The sequence below is a fragment of the Trachurus trachurus genome (genome assembly GCF_905171665.1).
Source record: "Trachurus trachurus genome assembly, chromosome: 8".
Lineage (NCBI taxonomy): Eukaryota > Metazoa > Chordata > Actinopteri > Carangiformes > Carangidae > Trachurus > Trachurus trachurus.
The window spans coordinates 23,868,617-23,889,317 of NC_139905.1; the positions used below are offsets into that span (position 1 = coordinate 23,868,617).

At 44.2% G+C, this 20,701-nt stretch overlaps 1 protein-coding gene across 1 annotated transcript in view; it reads left to right on the forward strand.

Moving 5' to 3' along the window:
* The window catches only part of grin2ba (glutamate receptor, ionotropic, N-methyl D-aspartate 2B-a), a gene marked incomplete at both ends in the record, with an annotated part of 107,061 nt that overhangs the window by 55,476 nt on the left and 30,884 nt on the right, over positions 1–20,701 (forward strand). The window contains 3 exons of the mRNA XM_083976379.1: positions 5,929–6,072; positions 6,381–6,651; positions 12,829–13,021. Of these exons, the coding sequence (XP_083832505.1) occupies positions 5,929–6,072; positions 6,381–6,651; positions 12,829–13,021 (608 nt within the window). The remainder of the gene's footprint in view (positions 1–5,928; positions 6,073–6,380; positions 6,652–12,828; positions 13,022–20,701) is intronic.

Here is a 20,701-nt window from a genome sequence, read left to right on the forward strand (position 1 = left end):
ATCAATAATTGATCACATTCTGTATCTCTCCCAGCTATACATCTACAGAGACCAACTCACAGGTATAAAAGTTTGACTATGTTCATATATTTAGTAGACTCACCCTTCCCTCAAGCCACCCTATTTAGTCTCCTTAGCCCAACTCTATGAGACACACACAGAGACAGAACTATAACCACTCTACAAGGACCAGCGGACAAACAAGAGCAGCAGCAGGGAAGGCATCAGACTGCGGCGGCCCCTCGGTGGGTCGTCTGCTAAACTTAGAGCAGAAATGGGCCAGAGAGAAACGATCTGTGCATTCGTAGGTCTCTGTGTGTGTGTGTCTGAGTGTTAAGTGGTATTAACTTCCACTCAGACACTGTCTGATTGTGTCAAGATGTGAAACAAAACACCCTCTCCTGCATCATGTCTTCTTGCCCATTTTAATTTGTTCCCTCCGGTTCCTTTTCTGTAGTTTTTGTTTCTGCCTTTTCATCCTTTAAACTCCTGGAAGGGCACGGCGGCTCTGACGGTGTCGTCATTCTGCAGAATCCAAAATCACGTCGAGTCAAAATTAGTCAAATATTTTAATGAAGACCTGTGTTTTTTTTTTTAAATTAGGGTTCAAAAAGTACTTAGAATAAGGTCACTGTTAATTAGATGATGGTCTGACAAATGTGCCAGCTAATTAAGCTTGTATGTGTTTGATTAAAGATAAGTAGGCTTCCATGATAAGAAATGTGATGATGAGGCACGAGAAAGGCGACGTAGAGGGAAAAAAGAGAGATGGGGAGTGAGGGGAGGTTTAATTGAGGTAGAGATGATGTAGAGATGTGAGAGAGTGTGTGTGTGAAGGAGGGACAGAGAGAGAGGGATGAGGGGGGAGCAGAGAGGACGGCTCGTCATCAATACGTAATTTCGGCGCACGTGGTGATGGTGGCTTGTGCTCACACTCACAGGCTTTATCAGAAATGAACACACTTCAGCGCCTGTGTGTGTGTGTGTGTGTGTGTATCGCTGCATCCATCCCAGTGTGTGCGTGTGAAAACGCCTGTGGCTATGGTGAGTTTCTATCTCCTGCCCACAGTCTTTTAAATTCACTATATTCAAGCGAAGGCCAGCTGTTCCCCCTTCCTCCCGCCTCACCTCCCACTCCTGCTCTCTCTTTTTCATCCCTCCATCCATCCTCTCTCCCTCTGTCTCACTCTCCCACTCTCTCTCTCTCTCTCTCTCTCTCTCTTGCTGGCTGACTCCTCTTTCCATCAGCCAGTGCAGCAGCAGTCAATAGCAGCCCCCCCACCCCCCACCCCACTGCTCAAGTTCAAAGGAGCCTTTATAGGCAGGATAGAAATATGCATTGCCAAAAACCTCCCAGCAACAGACACCGTCATCTCTCTCTGGCTTGCTTTACCTTTCTATCTTCGTCTTTGTCTTTTTTTTCTACTCACATTCCTTCTCTGTCTTTTACTCATCGACGCTTCCTGACGAAGAAAAAAAATACTACATATACATATAGTGCACTTAATGCTTGGTAAATGCCTTGAAATCGTTATGATTGCTAAGGGAATGGCAACCTGGTGCTTTTACATCCACTAATTGGGATGTTTTCCACATTCTCACACATTGTGCGTGCTACCTCTTTAGACAGATTTAATATATTTAATATTAATATGATAGGATAGGATAGGTAAACTGTGCATGTACTGTAAAATAACACATGACACAGAAACTGAGGTTTTCTTTTTTATTCCCACCCCATTAGAAATTCCCTATTTTCACCTTCTGCAGTAGATAAAACAATCTGTAACCAACTACGGGATCTGATGTTAATGTAAACAGTATATTTTAGATATTTCTCCCTGTTCCATCATTAAACATGTTGACATGTCTGATGGTGGCAGTAAAAGGAGATCTGTCCAATTAACCTGAATATGGACCCCACTCAGGACTCAGGTGTTGGTTCCACAGAACCAAGTGAACCTGTGAGAATCATTAAACCACTGAATCCAAACGTTAACATACTCAAACAGAGAGATTCATCTCAAGATTTCAAAAACCAAGATGAGGTGAAAAGTACAAATCACTATAAACTATCCTCACAATTAATATTCATATCAGGAAACTCACAACACCTAACTGATGACACACACACTCACACTCACTTTGTTTTTATCCAGGTTGGAAAATGTGTTGCTTTACTTACAAGTGAGCTGTAAGCCTATAAAGCAGCCAACATAAACAGTATGTACAGTGTGTTACCTGAAGGTAACACCTGTGCTAGCCAATCAGAGGCGTGTATTCTCTAGCACCACTGTATGATCTGATATAAACGACTCGTGTGCCAGTCATGTTGTATACACAGAGGAAACAGAGCATCTGCTGCTACAGCCATTCCACAGTGTGTTAGATTAATATGTTGTTGTCAGAGTATGTGTAGTGCCGTAGTGATGTGTTTCCTCTGGTTATATTTTAACTTGGTATGTAGAGAATGCAGTGAATGAAAGTGCAAAATGTGTTTGTGTACTTGCATTTCAATGTTGTGGTTTACTGCCTGCGCTTGATGTGATCGGCGCACAATACACTCCATTCAGCAGTGTGCCTCGTCTTGTTTTATTGTGTCGTTGTGTGTGTGTGTGTGTGTGTGTGTGTGTGTGTGTGTGTGTGTGTGTGTGTGTGTGTGTGTGGCTAAAGCAACAACCCAGCATTAGTCTGTGATTGCGGTGTTGATGTATCATTTTGTGCTTTGTATTGTGTGCGTTCTCGTCGAGGGCGGGTATTCAATGGCGTATACTGTATGTGTGCAAGGATGTCAGCGTTTGTGCCCCGAAGTCATTCAAATTTGTGTGTGTCTGTGTGTCTGTGTGTGCATATTCACGAAACAAGATTGGAAGTGGGTCTATTTCTTTTGCAGTCACTGATGTGCCCCTGTCTGTGTAATTGAAATACCTGAGTTATTGACTCTCTCTCTCCTCCAAGTCAAATAACTGCTCCAGGAGTGTGTGAGTGCACTCATTTGCAGGCTCTGGGGCAGAACAGGCAACTCTGGCAGACCAAAGCCTGCCAACCATGGACTACACACACACACACACACACACACACACACACACACACACACACACACACAACTCACAAAAACGCACACAGACACATCCACATCCACAGAAAACTCACAAAAACGCACACACACGCAGAAACTTCACAGAAATGCACACATACTTTATGTAACACAGCACCCTATACAAATACACACACACAGGCACACAGGCACATTGGATTCATTGATACACACACAAACTGGCACATACATGCTTGATATGTCTCTATCAGGCACCGACACACACACACACACATCATGCTTCATGTAGAGGAGGACACACATGTCCCCGTGTCTCTCTCCTTCTCTGACAGCAGCAGTCCTCTGTGGTTGAACAGCTCAGGCTTAGCCTCCTCCTGCCTAAATGGCTGGCTGACTGCCTGAGACGCGCACACACACATGCGCGCACACACACACACACACACACCTCCGTTTGCCTGCTCCTTCACTGACTCCTGGCTTCCTGCCCCTTCACTGCTCACTCGCTCCATACAGGATCACAGCCGTCTGCCAGCCTGCCCTCTTCTCTCTCCATTCATCCCATTGTCACCACATTGTCCTCTGCCTCTGTCCCTCTGGAGGCTTCAAATCTCGGCTACGTCCTCGCTGCTTTTTGTACATCTCTATCCTTTATTCTCACTCGCTTAATTCCTTTCTCTCCCTTTACTTTCCCTCTGTTTCTCTCTTTTCTCTTATCTGCTTTCTCTTCTACGCTTTTATCTGCTCTTTTTCTGCATCTTGCCGTATCGCTCCATCTCTCTCTCTCTCTCTCTCTTTTTCTCCCCACCGGTCCCCGCTGGCCACTCATCCTGCTGTATTGTGCGGTGTATAGTGTTTTGTTGTCTTTGTACAGTAGCCAGCCTTGACGTCAGCCGTGGATCCACAGAGAAGACGGCGAGCGGCTCCGAAGCACATTCAGAGCCTTGCTGGCCAGCTTCCTGCATCTGGCTGACTGACTCGCTGGCCTCGCCGCCCCCTCTGGGAATTTTAATGCTCACTAATCGATCACCTTGTGCCAACCGAGGTGGTAATGTGGCCAGACCCTAATTATTGTTGCTGTAAATGAAGAGAGGTGTTTTGCATCACTTCATTTTACTCGTGCTTTCTTATCATTCAACCCGCTCCCACCAGCTATTTTCCTTTTCACTCCCCTATCTCTCACCCTCCGTCTTGCCGCGCTTCTGTGTCTGTCTTGAACTTCTTTTAGCATGTATTTTTCTCAAAGGCTAATGAAAATTCTGCAGACCTCTGGCACTCCGAACGAGTGCATTGGACAGTACATTAATACTGCTCTTAAGAAGAAGAGAGAGATAGAGGGAGAAAGCCAGAGGAAATTGGGGGAGTGGAGGGTGGGGGCAGGGGAGTGGGGTGCTGTATAGAGGATAAAGGGGGGAGTGGGAGTGTGCGAGTCTGGAAATTCAATTATAACTGTGCCCTGGCAGTAATTCCACTGGTATAAATGGGACGACAGTGCGAGAGGAGAGATGGATAGAGATGGATGAAGGATGAGAGAGGAAGAGGCAGAGAAGAGATGGGAAAGCTGAGGAACAAATGGATTCAAGTTTTAGCTGAGAAACATGACTACAACATCAGTACAGTGCATCATTATTTCATGATTTTTCCAAACGCAGCCTCCGCATTGAATTCCGCATCAGATGCACGCGTTATACTGTAGATTTCAGCGCAACATGGGGATAATGACATGTTTCCAACCTCAAGGATGCAGCGCATTACGCTCATTATTCGCGACAGCGTTCGGCAAGTGTTTCACATGCGCATTGTGCCTCTCGGCGTGCCACCTCCACGGTATAGCCCTGATCTCATTAATGCAGAAACAAGGTAACGGATCAACCCGTGTGCGTCCCCTGGGAGGGGCAGGTTAGCCTTTGATGTTGAGTGAAGCACAGAGAGAACCCGAAGAAGCCAGAGAGATTTCCACACCCTGCCTGCCTGCCTGCCTGCCTGCCAGGCCCGGCTCTCGGCTACAACTGGTTTTACACACATGCACTTCACAATTCAACTCCCCCAAAAAGTCCTCATTCATATAATTAGAAAGAAGAATATCCAAGAACATAAATATACTACTGTACATTGTGTACACATTGTGTCTCATAGACTGACTCACACACACACACACACACACATAAACATGGACAATAACAAACTAGTGTGGCAGAACTGCAGAGTCTTGTCTAGACTTGGATTTCTCACCTCCTCCTCTTCTTCTGTCCAGCTCAATATTCCTTTTCAGCACCGGTGGCGAGTGGCAGGCTCAGATATCAGTGTGTGTGTGTGTGTGTGAGCGACTGTGTCTGCCTGTGCGGCGGTTCGGTTTACTGTATATTCTGTATTTAGATTGAGCCCTGCCAAGGGAAGGGATTTACTTAGTGAATGTTTTATGTGCAGCGTGTGCCAGTCCTAGCGCATCCATTGTCTAATATCCAGCACCTCGCAGGTTACATTGGTATTATGTTGCTCTAACGCGGCTGTAATAAAACAAACGGATGGAAATGATCGATGAGATTGAGGACAGCGGCTTCGAGTCCCCAGAACTTGCTCCAGCCACCCACGTGTACAAACTCATTAAAGGAAGTCATAAAGGCAGCTAATGAAACTCATGACCGGTATCATTACAAGCCCACTGGTGTCCTCTCGCCTTTCTCCTCTGCGCGCAGGAGAATAAAGGCAGCTAAATTAATGTTCACACCAATAATGTTACAAAACCACCGCTGTACTTTAAGTAGTAGCAGTTCTCTGTGTGTAAAGCCAACGAAATTAAAGTTCAGGCCACTGCTGTTATGTAACCATTTACATCCATGTCCCTCTGTGTCTGTGTCTCTCTCTGTTTTCAGGATGACGACTCCATGTTCTTTCAGTTCGGCCCCTCCATAGAGCAGCAAGCCTCGGTTATGCTGAACATCATGGAGGAATACGACTGGTACATCTTCTCCATCGTCACCACTTACTACCCAGGTTACCAGGACTTTGTTACCAAGGTAACCATACTCAGCTGAGACAACATGCACCATAACCATACGATACGGATTATCTTCAACCTCTTAGTGTCACAGCAGAAATATTTTAACCCTGAAAATAAACTATGTATTTTTAACATGTGATGCAAATGAGAGAGATTAGAGTTTCTAAAAGTCCCAGTGATGTTGAATTTATCAGCTTTTGCACTATATTGTACAGTATCTGATTAAATTAGGATAAGTCTCTTGTATAAATTTGTCGAAATTGTCAGATAACATGCAAGGACTCAAAGGATTGTCTTCTTTCTTTTTTCCTCTGCCCCGTTCAGATCCGTAGCACCATCGAGAACAGCTTTGTGGGCTGGGAACTGGAAGAGGTTTTACTCCTGGACATGTCTGTAGATGACGGAGATTCAAAGATCCAGAACCAGCTGAAGAAGCTCCAGAGCCCTGTCATTCTGCTCTACTGCACAAAAGAGGAGGCCAACACCATCTTCGAGGTGGCCCACTCTGTTGGGATCACTGGCTACGGCTACACTTGGATAGTGCCCTCGCTGGTAGCCGGAGACACTGATGTCGTGCCCGCAGAGTTCCCCACAGGTAGGAAGTCGTGCTCTGGAAAAAAAAAAAAAAATTACGATTTGTATTACATTTTTATCTGGAATAACCTCCTGAATGGAAAATGTCCGCTTGCCTTGAGCTCAAATCCTAAGCCCTTTCTAAGTACAGCAATCACATTTCATGCAGCGTTTGGTTGATGTTTATCCAAAGTGCATTAAAAATACCAGGAATGCATTTTCTACATAGGAGTCAAATCCCTAACCTTTGTCTCCTCAGTGCTACTAGGAGATAATATTTTAGATTAGTATTCAAGTAGCACAAGAGTTATTACATCAGCAAAAATGACCCTGGCTAATGTCAGTAATTATTCATGAGCTAGTTAACATCACTGTAACATAACTCACATTACACCATCATGATATTCAAGTCATACTGTATTCAACCAAGTGAAGCCTCCTTGTTGTTTTACACTGAGCAAGTCTGAGTTGTGTTGCTTAGAATGTGACTTTTCCTCTTATAAGCCGTATGGACGACTGTTAGTTGCAATTAAAACGTCTTGAAAAAGTTGCTAAATGGACAGTTATGCTGTCAAAAAGACTCTCTCAGAGAGCGTTTTTATTCCCTCACTGAGGATGGAAACTGTGGCTGAAAATCTAGCAACACCTTTAGCGTGGAAGAGGCACCACCATCTTGTTTTTGTGATTTGTTGTTGTCATTGTTTGGCTCTTGCTTTTATCGCCTGCTGTGATTCCAACCTGCTTTGCAATAGACTGCTACTTTTCCTCCAGATGATACAATGCTGAAGAATTTACAATTATAGACCGTTTCAGAGAGTATAAACAAATACAGGTGTTACCAAGGATACTAATTAAGGCTCCATTCCATTTAGTGTACCAAGGCGTTTTCTAATGAGCCACACCTGTCTTTGTTTATACTCTCTGAAAGGGTCTATACAGACTATCGATGCTAAGATGTTAAGCAGAGATAGAGAAGAAGACAAAAGCATGTACTTTTTATTGGAGATGTGGCTCCATCCATTTGTAATATCAGCTTTTTCTTACTTACTTGCCACCTCAGAAGGAACCCCGAGCCTTTGAGATGCTATTTTGGTCAAATTTTATTTTTGGTTTTGCTATTTGGATTTTTCCTGCAAGACAAAAAAAATAATCCAAAAAACAAACTGACCTTTCCTAATAAGAAGTCAGGGAGCATTTCTCTCCCGCCCTCTCCCTGCAACACCACTGGAGGTCATTCTAACCTTTGAAGGTCAAATGTGGAACCAAAGTGACATCTAAGTTGGGGTACATAAACCACTCAACCTCGCTCACGCAATCTGTCAGACATACCTGTCAAACTCCCTCATGTAACAGGACTTTCAGCACCTGGGGGTGGACAGACACTTTCAGAAAGGCCAGCACACAGTGGGAATCAAACCTTATTAACTGTTGGTGATGTTTCCTCCACGAGAACTAATGGAACCTTGTACAACTTCAGTCTGTTTTATCCTCTGTAGGTGAATAAACCGTGGGAGCAGGTAGTATATTTCCTGTGGACATATGAGCTTGATAATTTGTCGGCGTTGGGCTCGTTGATTTACAGTGAGAGCGAGATATTACACCGCTGCCTGTCCTCAGCAGTTTCTGGGAAATGGTCGACCAGGCCCAACCTGAGATCGTTGTGCTGTTCAAGCACCGTAACTCAAACTTTTTACCTCTGCTCCCTTATTGGCATCCATGGATGATTTACTCTAAATTGCAGTTAGGTGTGTGTTGTGCTCCTGTGTGTGTGCCTATGGGTGTGTTTCTTATGCCTTATGTGTGTAATGTTGGTGTGCATTTGTCTGTGAAATGTGTGATTGGGTCATGGTTTAATTTGCATGAGAAAATAAGGGTTGAGTGTAATCAAATGGGTTGTGTGCTTTTGTGTGCACCTCATAAGACGGGAAGCGAGTGTTTACATGGAGGACAGAGTGAACAAAAACTACGATTGTGTGCGAGTGTGCGCGAGTGTTTGTTTCAGTGTGTCTGCTCCAAATTAGGGTTCCACTCTATAAAGTTTGATATATCACCATATCAGTTATGTAAATCACACACAACAACTCCCCTCTTGATTTATGTTGCCACGGAGATAATCGTGACTAGCTCGTGTACTGCCTGAATGATTACAAAGTGGAGCTGGCGGAGTGGCTGCGTTGATGGACACACACGAACCTCTTTGAGTTCGCATTGAATTATCATAGGATTAATCATATGGGACATAATGACAGATAGCAGGCTAAATGTCAGCCACTTGTTTAATGCATGATGAATAGGAGACAGAATTTGAACATTTACATAACACTCACAGCGGTGCTATAGTCTAACTTTGACAACAAAAAAGCCAGACACTTCTTCATACAGTCGCTGATTTAGTACATTTTGTGTTACGTGTTGCTGTATTGGCAGGATACATCAGAGGCATATTATAGTTTGGATGTGCATACCACCTGAGTCAGTATGCAAATGTCTGAGCCTCTGCTCACAGCTGCTGCTGCAGGATCTGTGCTTGTCAGTGCTGCCCTCTGCCAAAGAGACGTACATGATGGAAGGATTTTACCTCACAGCTTCAGCAGCGACAGTCTGTGAAACCTTTGCTCAGAGCAGCCTCACATTCTTAAGGAGTCATCTCAAAGACTTTTTTTTTTTTAAAGTTATGCCACTTCAGAACCTTCAGTGTCTTGACAGTGACACTGAGTGCATTTTTCTTTTCTATGTGATTGATAGATTTTTAAAAGAATACCGTGCTGAATCAACCAGGATTACGGCTCTACTCATCACGAACAAGACACTAGCAAGATATTTGTAGACATTAGGCATTCAGCTGTAGACCTCAGTCAGTGAACCAAGCCTCATCTCCGTGTTTCAACCTCACCATCAGAGGAGGCCTGTAGCTGCAGTCAGCAGCCGCAGCAACTTGTGAACTTCCAGAGAGCCCAGCGACACCGTGGCGCAGCATGTGACTGGCGCTGTGGTGGTGGTGGTGGTGGTGGTGAGTGCTCTCTGGGTGAATGCAAGCGGTTCAGGGTTCAGCAGAAGGTGCACGCTAGCTGTGGGGCTAATTTGCTTACTAGGCACACTTAATAATTTGCACCATGTGTGATGAAGAGCCTCCAATTCTCCTGGGTAATTCCACTGATGCCTTCCTTAAGTGGCGCTCTGGGGAACCATTTCTCCTCCCACTCTCCTCCTTCCTTCCCGTTCCTCCTTATTTCATACTGTTGTTCCCCATGTTTTCTGTCTCGCTGTATTTCAGCGTCCTCTGACTCCCTTCCAACTGTCTGCTCCCTTCAATTTTTTTCTTTTTTCTTTCCGTATCCTTATGTCTGTCAGAGTTTCTCTTTTCCCCCATCGCCCCCCTCAGCTCTCTCTCTCTCTCTCTCTCTTACTAACAGCCTTTCTGTCTCTATTCTTCCTGATCAGAGTTACTCACTACTGCTGCACAGACTGTGCCAACGTAACCACCCAATCTGACATCACTGACAATAATAAGCTGTTTCCAAAAATAGCCAGTAATACGGTAGTTCTGCTATTGCGATCTCCAATCAGTTTGCCTACGTGTGGATGTCGTGTATGTGATTTTTGAGTTTTTTTTTTTGTTTGGTTTGTGTATATGCGTGTTTGTGCGTATCCAGATAACGAGACAACCTTTAGCCTATAAACACAGACTGTAACCACTTTACTGGCTATACTGTAGAAAACCTTACTCTAGCTGCTACAGCGCTGTTCAGCTATAACTTTGCCAGTTGACATGTCTGTGTTATGACATTTTAACATGTCCTGAGAGATGTATGAATATTAACATCGCACACCATTTCCCAAGATGGTGAAAAGAATACACTACACTAAACATGGACATCTACAGTGCACGCGCACACACACACATACTCACTCTTCCCATAAAATAACAAAACTGACATGTGTAAAAAAGGAGTGAGTGAGTGAGTGAGTGGGGTAGGGAAGGAGGGAGGGAGGGAGGGAGTGAGGGAGGTGTTGAGAAAGTGTCAACAGTGTGTGACATTAGATGTGGTCCTGGTGGGCTGGAGCTGTCAGCGCTGAGGCCCCATGAGGAAGCAGGTTGCCAGGCTGCCTGTCTATTTCTGCCCACTGACATGGTAGTGGTCTGGCTGACATGTGGTCATACGCTGTCAGATAGATGCGGGCCAACTGATGGACAGAGAGGGACAGATTAAAAGGCAGATAGAGAAACAGATAGCCTGATAAATTGACTTGAAGGCAGCAGGACGTGCTTCACTGAGAGCCGTGCGACCTGGGAGGACAATTCGTTATTGGCTGTTTTAAAAAAAGTCCTGAGGGCAGTTACAGCTGAGAATTTAGATAAGGCCGGGCTTATGAAGGTCTCCACGTGAAATTGACAATACGGCTTTGATTTTAAACAAAAAGTGAACCAAAGCTGGGTTGTCACATCCTGTGACGGTGGATTGCTGCCAGCAGATTTTATGAGCTTTAGCAAACTAGTCTAAGTCTAATGCAAATGCTAAAACTCAGTCAGTTGTTTGGAAACTCAGTCTCTAGCGGACTATTTAATATCTTCAGATGATTTATGTTATACTGAGAAGACATTACAAGAAATCAATAATGCTAAAAAAAAAAAAAAAAAAAGGCTTTAGCTAGCAAATACTTAGCATCCAACACCCCATAAGGCACCATGCTTACAGTACTGTTCAGACATGTAGCAGTTAGCGGTCAGTAGGTATATGGGACAAAGAGCATCTAGAGAAAAGTAAATTGGTAAATTACTTTCTTAACAGCTGCATTGAACCTTGAGGAAAGGTAATGAGCGTCCAGGCGCTCTGCTGGATGTGCTGATTTCCCAGAAATGCAAGTTTGTAATTACTGTATTTGGGTGGTTGAGACATTCGACCTACTCCAAACTCATGGTGCATCAGTGATTCTCCTAAATAAATAACAATGCTAAGAAACAAATGAAGATCCAAGCTCTAAAATGGATCTAGAATAATTAGACCCATGGTGAGCCGAAGCCCTGTAATAATCCCACCTGTTAGCGCTAACCTGATAAAATCCTGACAGTGGTGAACAGGAGAACTAAATGATGGGTCATTAAAAAGAGATTGAGCACACTAGGCTCAGCGCTGGACAGCATGCACTGTGCCATCAATTAACGGCAATTGTTTGCCGTGTGTTAATCATATTATCAATAACAGCTGTTTAATATCAGTGAAACTCATTAACAAAATGTCAGGTCTGTCTGAATAGATGCATAATTGGTCTAGTTTTACTCATAAATGAACTGTTCTCATAGTGCTTCCCGTGTGTTTGTGAGGAATAAATAAATAAATAAAAAAAGCGCAGTGATGAACTGAGTTGTGTCCTCTAGGGTCCGTACAGATAAATCAGTGTCATCGGTGTTTGTGTGAATTTAAGCAAAGGGAACATCCTAAGACAGCCTTCCAATTTTTTAAGGTCAAGTGCTGTCCCCAGCTTTGGGAATACTTGAAATATTGTCGATCTGCTCACTACTCACTCCTTGATGATCCGCAGCAGAAAGGGACGGTAGTGTGGAGGAAGGACAAGCATCCTGGCAAATAGCTGAATGAACTGATGCGTGGTTGGAAGGGCAACGGAGGAGATGGGCATGGAGACACAGGGAGAGAGAAAGAGAGATAGAGAGAGAGGGAGACCTACAAACGAATGTTCACAAACAGACAGATTGTCAAAAGAGAACAGGACTCAGGCAGACAGAAGGACAGATAAACAGACGTACAGACAGTGCAAAGGCCAACAAACAGAGACAGACAGGGCTTTAGACAGACAGATGGACAAACACAGCAAGGTGATAGACGCTTAGTCAAGCAGGGTGGGAGTGCTTTTCATCTGCTCTCTGAGTCATCACGTAATGAGTGCTCTGTCTCTTGGAGTGTGTTCAAAACATGTACGCTCTGTAGACCCTCACAGAATTCTCCCTATCTGCTCCTGCTTCACTTTTCTCCATCTGTCCGTCTGTGGCTTCACTCTCTTCACCTCTCTCATTCTCATACCTTACTTGCAGCGCATTTCCGAATCCTTCTGTACTCACCTGTCTGTTTCTCCCTAAACCCTCCGCCTCCCTCTACCTCTACCTCTTCATCTCTTCAGCTCTTTCTTCTATCACATATCCACTGATCACTTCTCTTTTCCTCTCCTTGCCTCTTCTGCCCAGGCCTGCTCTCGGTGTCCTATGACGAGTGGGACTACGGCCTGGAAGCCCGCGTTCGTGACGGTGTGGCAATCATCACTATGGCAACCTCCACCATGATGATGGACCGTGGACCTCACACCCTGCTCAAGTCCGAGTGCCACGGAGCTCCTGACAAGAAGACCCCCATCTCAGGCAACCCCAACGAAGTGCTCAGGTGAGTGGAGGCTGGATGGAGCCGTTTAGTTCTGGGAGGCAGTTTGACTGTAGTTTGACAAGTCAAAGCCATAAATGCTGCATCAGTTGTAAACTCATATTATGATACAGCAGAAAATGACTTGGTTGGTAAGCAGTGTAACATCGTCCCACCTTATTTATACATCAAGGTGACTTCTTAATGGAATCTGTTATTTGGGGCACATCTCCTGACATCTGGTTTCTATATGCTCTAAAAATGCTCCAAAAATGCTGGATCCTACATTTACCATGATGCAACTTAGTAATATCTTTTACTAGACCCTCTCTGCCTCCTAAACACTCTCATCTGTCAAACTCTTTAAAAAAAAAGCAGCATTTCAAGAGCCTTCAAAACATGACTAACAGATTAATGATTCATTGTTTGCTATTTATTTTTCATGTTGTTTGTATGAATTTCCCAAAATCTGTCTTTATTGGGACGTCTTGGTGTATTTGCCTTTTAAAAAATTCAAGAATTTGAATGGTATTGTCCCATAATGCCGGTGTGGTGCGTTTCTGTGCATGTTCTCCATGAGCCTGAATTTCCTCCAGGTACAAAGACAATGCAGGCTAATTGCCAACGCCAACATGTCCAGTGGGTGTGAATGTTAGTGTGAATAGTTGTTTGTCTCTAGACAGTACAGTATGTCGGCCCAGTGAGAGACTGTTCCCCCTGCTTTCCCCACCGTCAGCTGGGTTTGGCTCCAGCTCCCATGTGACCCTGGAAGGATGAGCTGTATAGCAAATGAATGTCCCATTATACGTCCAACTTAAAGTCTCTATCAGCTTTTAAATCACTGTAGAGTCTATCAGGGAGAAGGTCTGAGTGCACTGCTGGAACGACGTCCTGTTAGCCGGCTTCATGTGCAGTATAACAAGCTCACTTTCTGCCCTAAAGCCATCCAGCACAAACTCAATGAACAGCAGCTTTGTGGTGTGCAGCGTAAAACACAGTGCAGAGGCCACGTGTCTCAGTAGTGGCCTCATTTGTTTGTTGTTATTTATTTACAATTACACTAATGTTTCCAAATTAATCAGGCAGTGATTTATGGATATTAAAACGCTACGCACAGCAGCTTCAGCTTGTGCACAGGTTCAGGTGGAGCTCAACAGGAGCGTTCTGGCGTAGATCAGCACATCCACGGCAGCAGCAGCAGCAGCAGCAGCAGATGCCGAAAACACCCGTGCACAAACACCACCGCACACATGCACCTTTATCCCTCTGCATACTGTGATCATCCCCCCCTTCTCTCCATGTAATAATACCCTCCACACACAAACACACCCCCCTTCCTCGGGAAAATCCAACCCCACCCCCCAAGCTGTCCGTCTCAGCAGCAGGCCTTTTGAACTGGTGGCGAAGCGCGGCGTTCGGCGCTGCTTTGCTCCGCGCGCTACCTAATTGGTCCCAATGGCGTTTGAGCCGGCGAACACTGGCCCCTGTCGTGCTGCGCTCCAGAGCTCGGCACATGTTATACTCGAGGGCTGCTTCACCCCTCTGCTGCTCTGTTTGTCTGCTGTGGAAGCTCTGCTCGCGCTTCTGTGTGTTTTTCGTTTGTGCTAAAAGAGTGATGCGTGTGGGCCAGATGTGTGTGTTTGGATGCTGTGCAGTTTGTTTGTGTGTGTGTTAAGGAGATTGTCAGTCATCTTTGAGGACATGTGTCTAGTTGCTGCTGTTGATAAATCTTGTTTTGTTCTCATGGTTTGGTATAAAAGCGGCTGTATGGCAGCTAAACAGAACCTCAATCTCACACACACACAGAATGACACTTTTACAAAGACTAAATACAAAGTATCTGCTTCTTCTGCTTTCTAGTTTTCACATTCACACTTGCAGCACTACTACTGTAGGAACACATGCACACCTTTTTTGGATTGTGCAGGATGTGGATGCATTTTCTGCTCATACTTCACACTTAACTGCAGCCTCGCACTATGGCAGCGACGCTTTGTTGTCTGTTCCAGCAAACTCTTTAGATGTCATTTCAATACCCTGTCTGCTGGTTCACTCCTTTCTGAAGCTTTGCATTTGTTTCACCACTGCTTACTGCTTTGAGATAAGAGTGGAGTTTATGGCAGCTGCCGTTGCCCCAGAATACAATTCCCCTGCTCTGTTCATGTGTGCCTGGCTGTGCTCCGCTCTGCTCTGCTCTGCTGTGGTTGTCCTGTGCCGCTCTCCTCTCTGCTCAGCTCTTTCTCGACTCCATCATGTTCTGCTCTGTCCTGTCCTGTCCTGCCCCGTAGTCGTCTCCTTTGTTCCGTCCCTTTTATACAGCCGCTCGTCTCTTCTCTGCTTTGTTCCACTTTAGCCTCTTTTGTTAAACGCTGCTCTGTTTCATCTGCTCACACCTTCTCCTCCTCTCTTCTCCTCTGCTGGTTTTCCTCTCTTCTCCACTGTTCTGCTCCTCCCCAACCATTGTCTGCGCTCCAGACCTGCAGTTTTATAATCAACTTAGCTGTGTTGTTGATTAGATCAGTTGCGAGCGCTGCTAAGATCCTTCGCCCCTCACCGCCTTAACTAAATTTGTTCGGTGATAACCTTTGTCTTCAGGTGCTCAATCAAGAGATTAGCATTTGGCCTAGAGTCTATATACAGGAAAACAGAGTGAATGGCTGGTTGCTTGGCTTGCTGGCTGCTGGCTTGGCTGGCTGTTTGCTGGGTGACCTGATGCCTTGGTTGATTCACTACTAAGTGAATCAGCAGATGAATAGAAGGAAGGTGGATAGAAAGGAGAGCAACTCAATCAGAGAGCTCTCTGTGTCGTAGGGTGGGAAAACCTAAGATACGCTCTCACGCTCCAAAGAATTCAAGCACCATTTATACATTTTCAAAGAGAGACCTTTAAGGAAAGTCGTCAACACATCAGTTTGAGTCACAATTCACTTGTAGACATTGAGGCTAATGGAATTTAGAAGCTGTTTTCAATCGCACATACGTCCAGACTAGGGCTGGGCGATATATCGATATAAAAAATATATCGATATATTTTTTAATGGGATATGGAATTTGACCATATCGCATATATCGATATAGGTCAAATGTGGCTGTGATCCTTGTGATCTGTAGCTCTGTGTGATCTGGAGCTCCCTGCACTGCTCGCCGCGCTCCGCGCCGCCGCCCCTCCTCCTCCTATTTTATTCATGCTTATCAGACCGCTGCTTCACCAGCTGACCGAGAGGAACGCAGTCGCACCGAGTCCACGTCGACCTCGTTGCCGTTAACGAGCCGAGCCGCGGCTCTAGAGGCTCAGTCAGCTGCTGTAGCACGGCTGTTAGCTGTTAGCCGTTAGCTGTTATTAGCCGTTAGCCATTAGCACGTCGTCCCCTGCAGCAGCGTCAGAGCTCCAGACCTCTGTGAGCCGCGGTGCTTTCACCAGATTCAGCTCGGAAGGTTCGCGTTTACCCCATGGATCTATGATAATATAATACATCCATGGTTTACACACTTTTGTTTTCACTCTGGTCCAAACCGTGGGTCCGTGAGTGTCACGTGACGTTTCCATGACGACTGACCGGAAAAAGACGTGGGGCACGTCACGTGACTCCAGGTTAAAAAAAAGAAATCTCTGAGAAATAACAGAGACACAAGGCAGTTGTTGTTTTTTAGTTTTTAGTGCAGAAAATTGATAGTTTTTTATGTCTTATAATAAATTATACATGATAATGACAATATTTTCAAATTTCCAGCCAACTTTTAAAGGTGTACAGAAAAGAAAATTGAATTTGAGCCCACTTTGGGTAATAAAATTAATGTGATAACTCATCTTTCAGACGATGTAGGCCAAACTTTGTGCAAAATTCTATTTTTGAGTAAATCCGGGATGAAAGTGTGTATTTTTTTTTTCGCATTGGATAATGCAGGCGCACGGATTATACGTCAGCCTGTACACGATTCACCAGCCACTGATATTGGATCCGTCATCCGTCATTCAACGTCTGAGACACGCACACACACACGGAGCTCGGGCTCGCCCCAAGCTTTGAATATCCCGCCCGCTCGATAACGACCAATCAAATTCGTTTTCCTCACTCGGGTAAACTCGTGTTGCAGCTCGGGACAACTCGGCGCGACAAACAGGACAAACGGCCATTTCTGTACACCTTTAACATTGATCTTAGAAGAGGCCTTATGCAATCACGCCTTCTAAAATCCATTACTCCATTACTTTGAATTCAAAAAAGGTACTCTTGTCAGGCAGTATTTATGTTTACATTTTGTTATTTGAGCAGCTGAACATTTATTCATGAACCAGATGAAGAAACCTGTTTATTATTTATTCATTTGATTTTGCAACTGTTCAGTGAAATAGCCGGTTTCAATAAAACTACCTGTGACTTGTCATATTTGGCTTTAACTTTGACTGAACATTTGCACTCACTTTGCGGAAAAATATCGGGATATATATCGTATATCGATATTCAGACAAAATATATCGGGATATGACTTTTGGTCCATATCGCCCAGCCCTAGTCCAGACTCAGACAAGATTCATGCACGTTGATTACACAACTATGTCGGTAGACTAAAATGATGGACACTTCTCACCCTCAACAGTCTCCATCTTGGCTGTGTAACAGAAGGGGGCGGCCCACTGATGTGTTTTCAAACTTGTGAAAATGGCGACCGAGGAAGAGGACACATCGCGGGTGCATTGGTGCAGATGGTGACTGATTTCCAAGTTGCATGACACAAAGAGCAAGTACAAGACAGTGAAGCATTTTTAAGTCAAGTGAACAAAGCAGGTGGCAGGTGAGCAACAGTCATACCCCAGTTAGTACACAACAGTAGTGCACACCAGTGTCCACAGTGGACTATAGTCACGTGAAAAAGTTGGGACCCCACAAAACACAACATACAAATATGAGATCATCCCTCAAATTATATTTATTGATAAAGGTGATGTCATTGCATCACCTGCACATAAACAACACAAAAGTAACCTATTAATAATTAATTGAACAAAAGAATTTGACAAAGATGCCAAAAAGTTAAGACACTGTCACTTCATGCGTTAGTCTCCATGTCATTATTCTAGTTTCACTTCTTATACAGTGTGTATATATACGTTTTCAATCAAAATATAAAGCATTTTGAACAGAATTTATTTGCTTTGAAAGGTGCTATATAAATAAAATCTGATTGATTGATTGATTGATTGATTGATTGATTGATTGATTGATTGATTGATTGATTGATTGATTGATTGATTGACTGTAATATTTGAAAACATGGCACTGAAAAAAATCATATTGAAAATCTCGAACAACACAGCAAATTATGAAGGAAGGAGGAAAGGAACTTTGCAGCCTTATGGAATTCTTCATGTTATGACAAAAACACATGAGCAAAATCACACACATGTTATTAACAATGTGCGTTACAAAGCTGTTCAGTATGGGATGCGTGTTAATATGTAAATGTTATCTAGTTTACATTTAAGTCCAGTGTTGAATGATGAAGAACTGCTGCATGGTCACGGTCATCTACTTGACTTTATAAGCCATACATTATGCTGATCCCTCTCTGCTTAGCATTTCCTTGTCCAGCCCTTAGCGCTTCATAGAATACCACAAGAGAAGGACATGTCACTCCACTAAGTAAATTAAGTCCACTGTAGCCAGCACTGTGACATTCCAGCTAATGCTACAGTCTGAGCCTGACAAGTGAAGATAGCAGAAAGAGGAAGACGAGAGCAGAGCACAGAGAACGAAAGGCAGAGCGAGGCAGAGGCGGGAAAGAGAGACCACTGGTGAGCAATACACAGCAGTGTGAGAATCATGAGTTTGACAACAGTGGCCCTGACCTTGCCAGGCGTGGACAGGTTCCAAATGAGCTCGGAGTTGGAAAGGTGTCAAGTCCTTTTAAGCTCTGTGGACATTTCTGAACTTTTGTTGCCTCAGTGATGCTTTCAATAGAGTGTACGCTGTATGTGTTTGTGTGTTTGCATGTGTATGTGTTTGTGTGTGTGTGTGTGCAAAATACTCTGAAGCAGCATTTTGACCTTATTGAGCTGAGGGATGAGTGTGCGCCAGCTCAATGGACAGCGTGTCCACCTGGGTGTGCGTGTCTGTGCTTCTAGCTATTTCAGTCTGAGTATATAAAGGCCATGTGAGTGTGTGTTTATGGGCCAGGCCGGCAGCAGACATTAAAGAGGCACCTGTTTGTGATGGGGCTTGATTGGAACTAGGTCAGGATGCTCCTGCGCTGTCTCCTGTTTCTGTCTCTCTTTCTCCTCCTAAATCTTTTCATCCGTCTTTGTCTCCAGATCTCTTTTTCCCCAGCAGGTTTATTCACTTCTCTACTTTTCTGTTTCTTTTCTGTGGTCTAAGCACTGCAGCTATTGGAGTCCTCTTCGTGGCCATCATTATCATCATCATTATCATTATTATTATGGTTAATTTCAGCATAAAGTGTCTGGATTTTTAAAAAGAACCACAGAGACCAAACCAGGCAGATACATTCAAACCCTTACCCACTGCTCAGGCAGTATTAATATCTCTTTAAAACGCAAAACCTATTGATCAGGATGTTCACACATACAAATGTAAAGGTAAAGTGTCACTCGCTAAGAATCACAGCTTATTGACCATCCTGACTTTCTGATGTAGCTCTAGACCCAAACATTATGATGATACTAAGCAAAAGCAGTGTGCAGGTTGTCCTTCTGTCTAAATGTCATGACATTCAAACATTGAGTGAAACTTTTCTTAACTGCGGTCAATGATAGTTACAGCTACAACCCATAACTATCATAAAACAAATGCAGAGATAAATCAGAACAGAAAGGAGCAGATAGTTTAGAGATCAATCTGTTTAGAAGCACAAGGTCCTGGGTTCAACTCTGAAACTCTGTCCCTTGACCTCTACTGATGTCCACTGGGTGTAATACTTCACTCACTGATCACCGGCACAGCAATTCTTCATGTCTGTGTCGTGATGACTTCACTGTCGTACTTTACTGTAGAACTTTGTAATGCTCAGTAAATCCACCAAACAATACTAAACTAATATGTGCGGCGCATTGTTGTCATGGAGAGCTGTGTTGTCCTGATGGTGTAGTTTTGCAGACATATGCTGTGTGGCAGCAAGGTCATTGATTCAGATCCAGATTGGCAACACTGCTTCATGCAACTTCCTATTTCTGAAACATATAAGTCAAACCATGCTGCTGATCTCTGCTTTCTGTTTTCATGGACTCTACTCCTTTATTCCCTTAACTCCTTCCTCTGTAAGTGATGATAACTTCATAGAGGAAGAATGATATCTCCTAATGTGGGTCAGTATTGGTTACAATTTTAAATTCTTGTCACGACAATTAGCCTCAATTGTCCATGTGGATCAGATCAAAAGCAGATACCTTGTGCCTTCTGCAACCTCCCTCTTTTTTATACCTCTGTTCCTTTGTTGTCATCTCTCTGCTTTCTTCCCATTAGCACAATTTATTACACTGTTTACACACTCTGTTCCCAGGTCTGAACACACACATGTACTGAATACCCCTAGATGCATACATGTGCACCTACACATGCATGCACAACAAATTCACACCTCCCCCCACATTCGCGCGGTATACCCCAAGCGTGCATGCAGCGAAGCCACAGTATGTTTGTCTGCCTCGACCACACAGTGCCATCTGGGGCATGTTATCATTCTCCATAT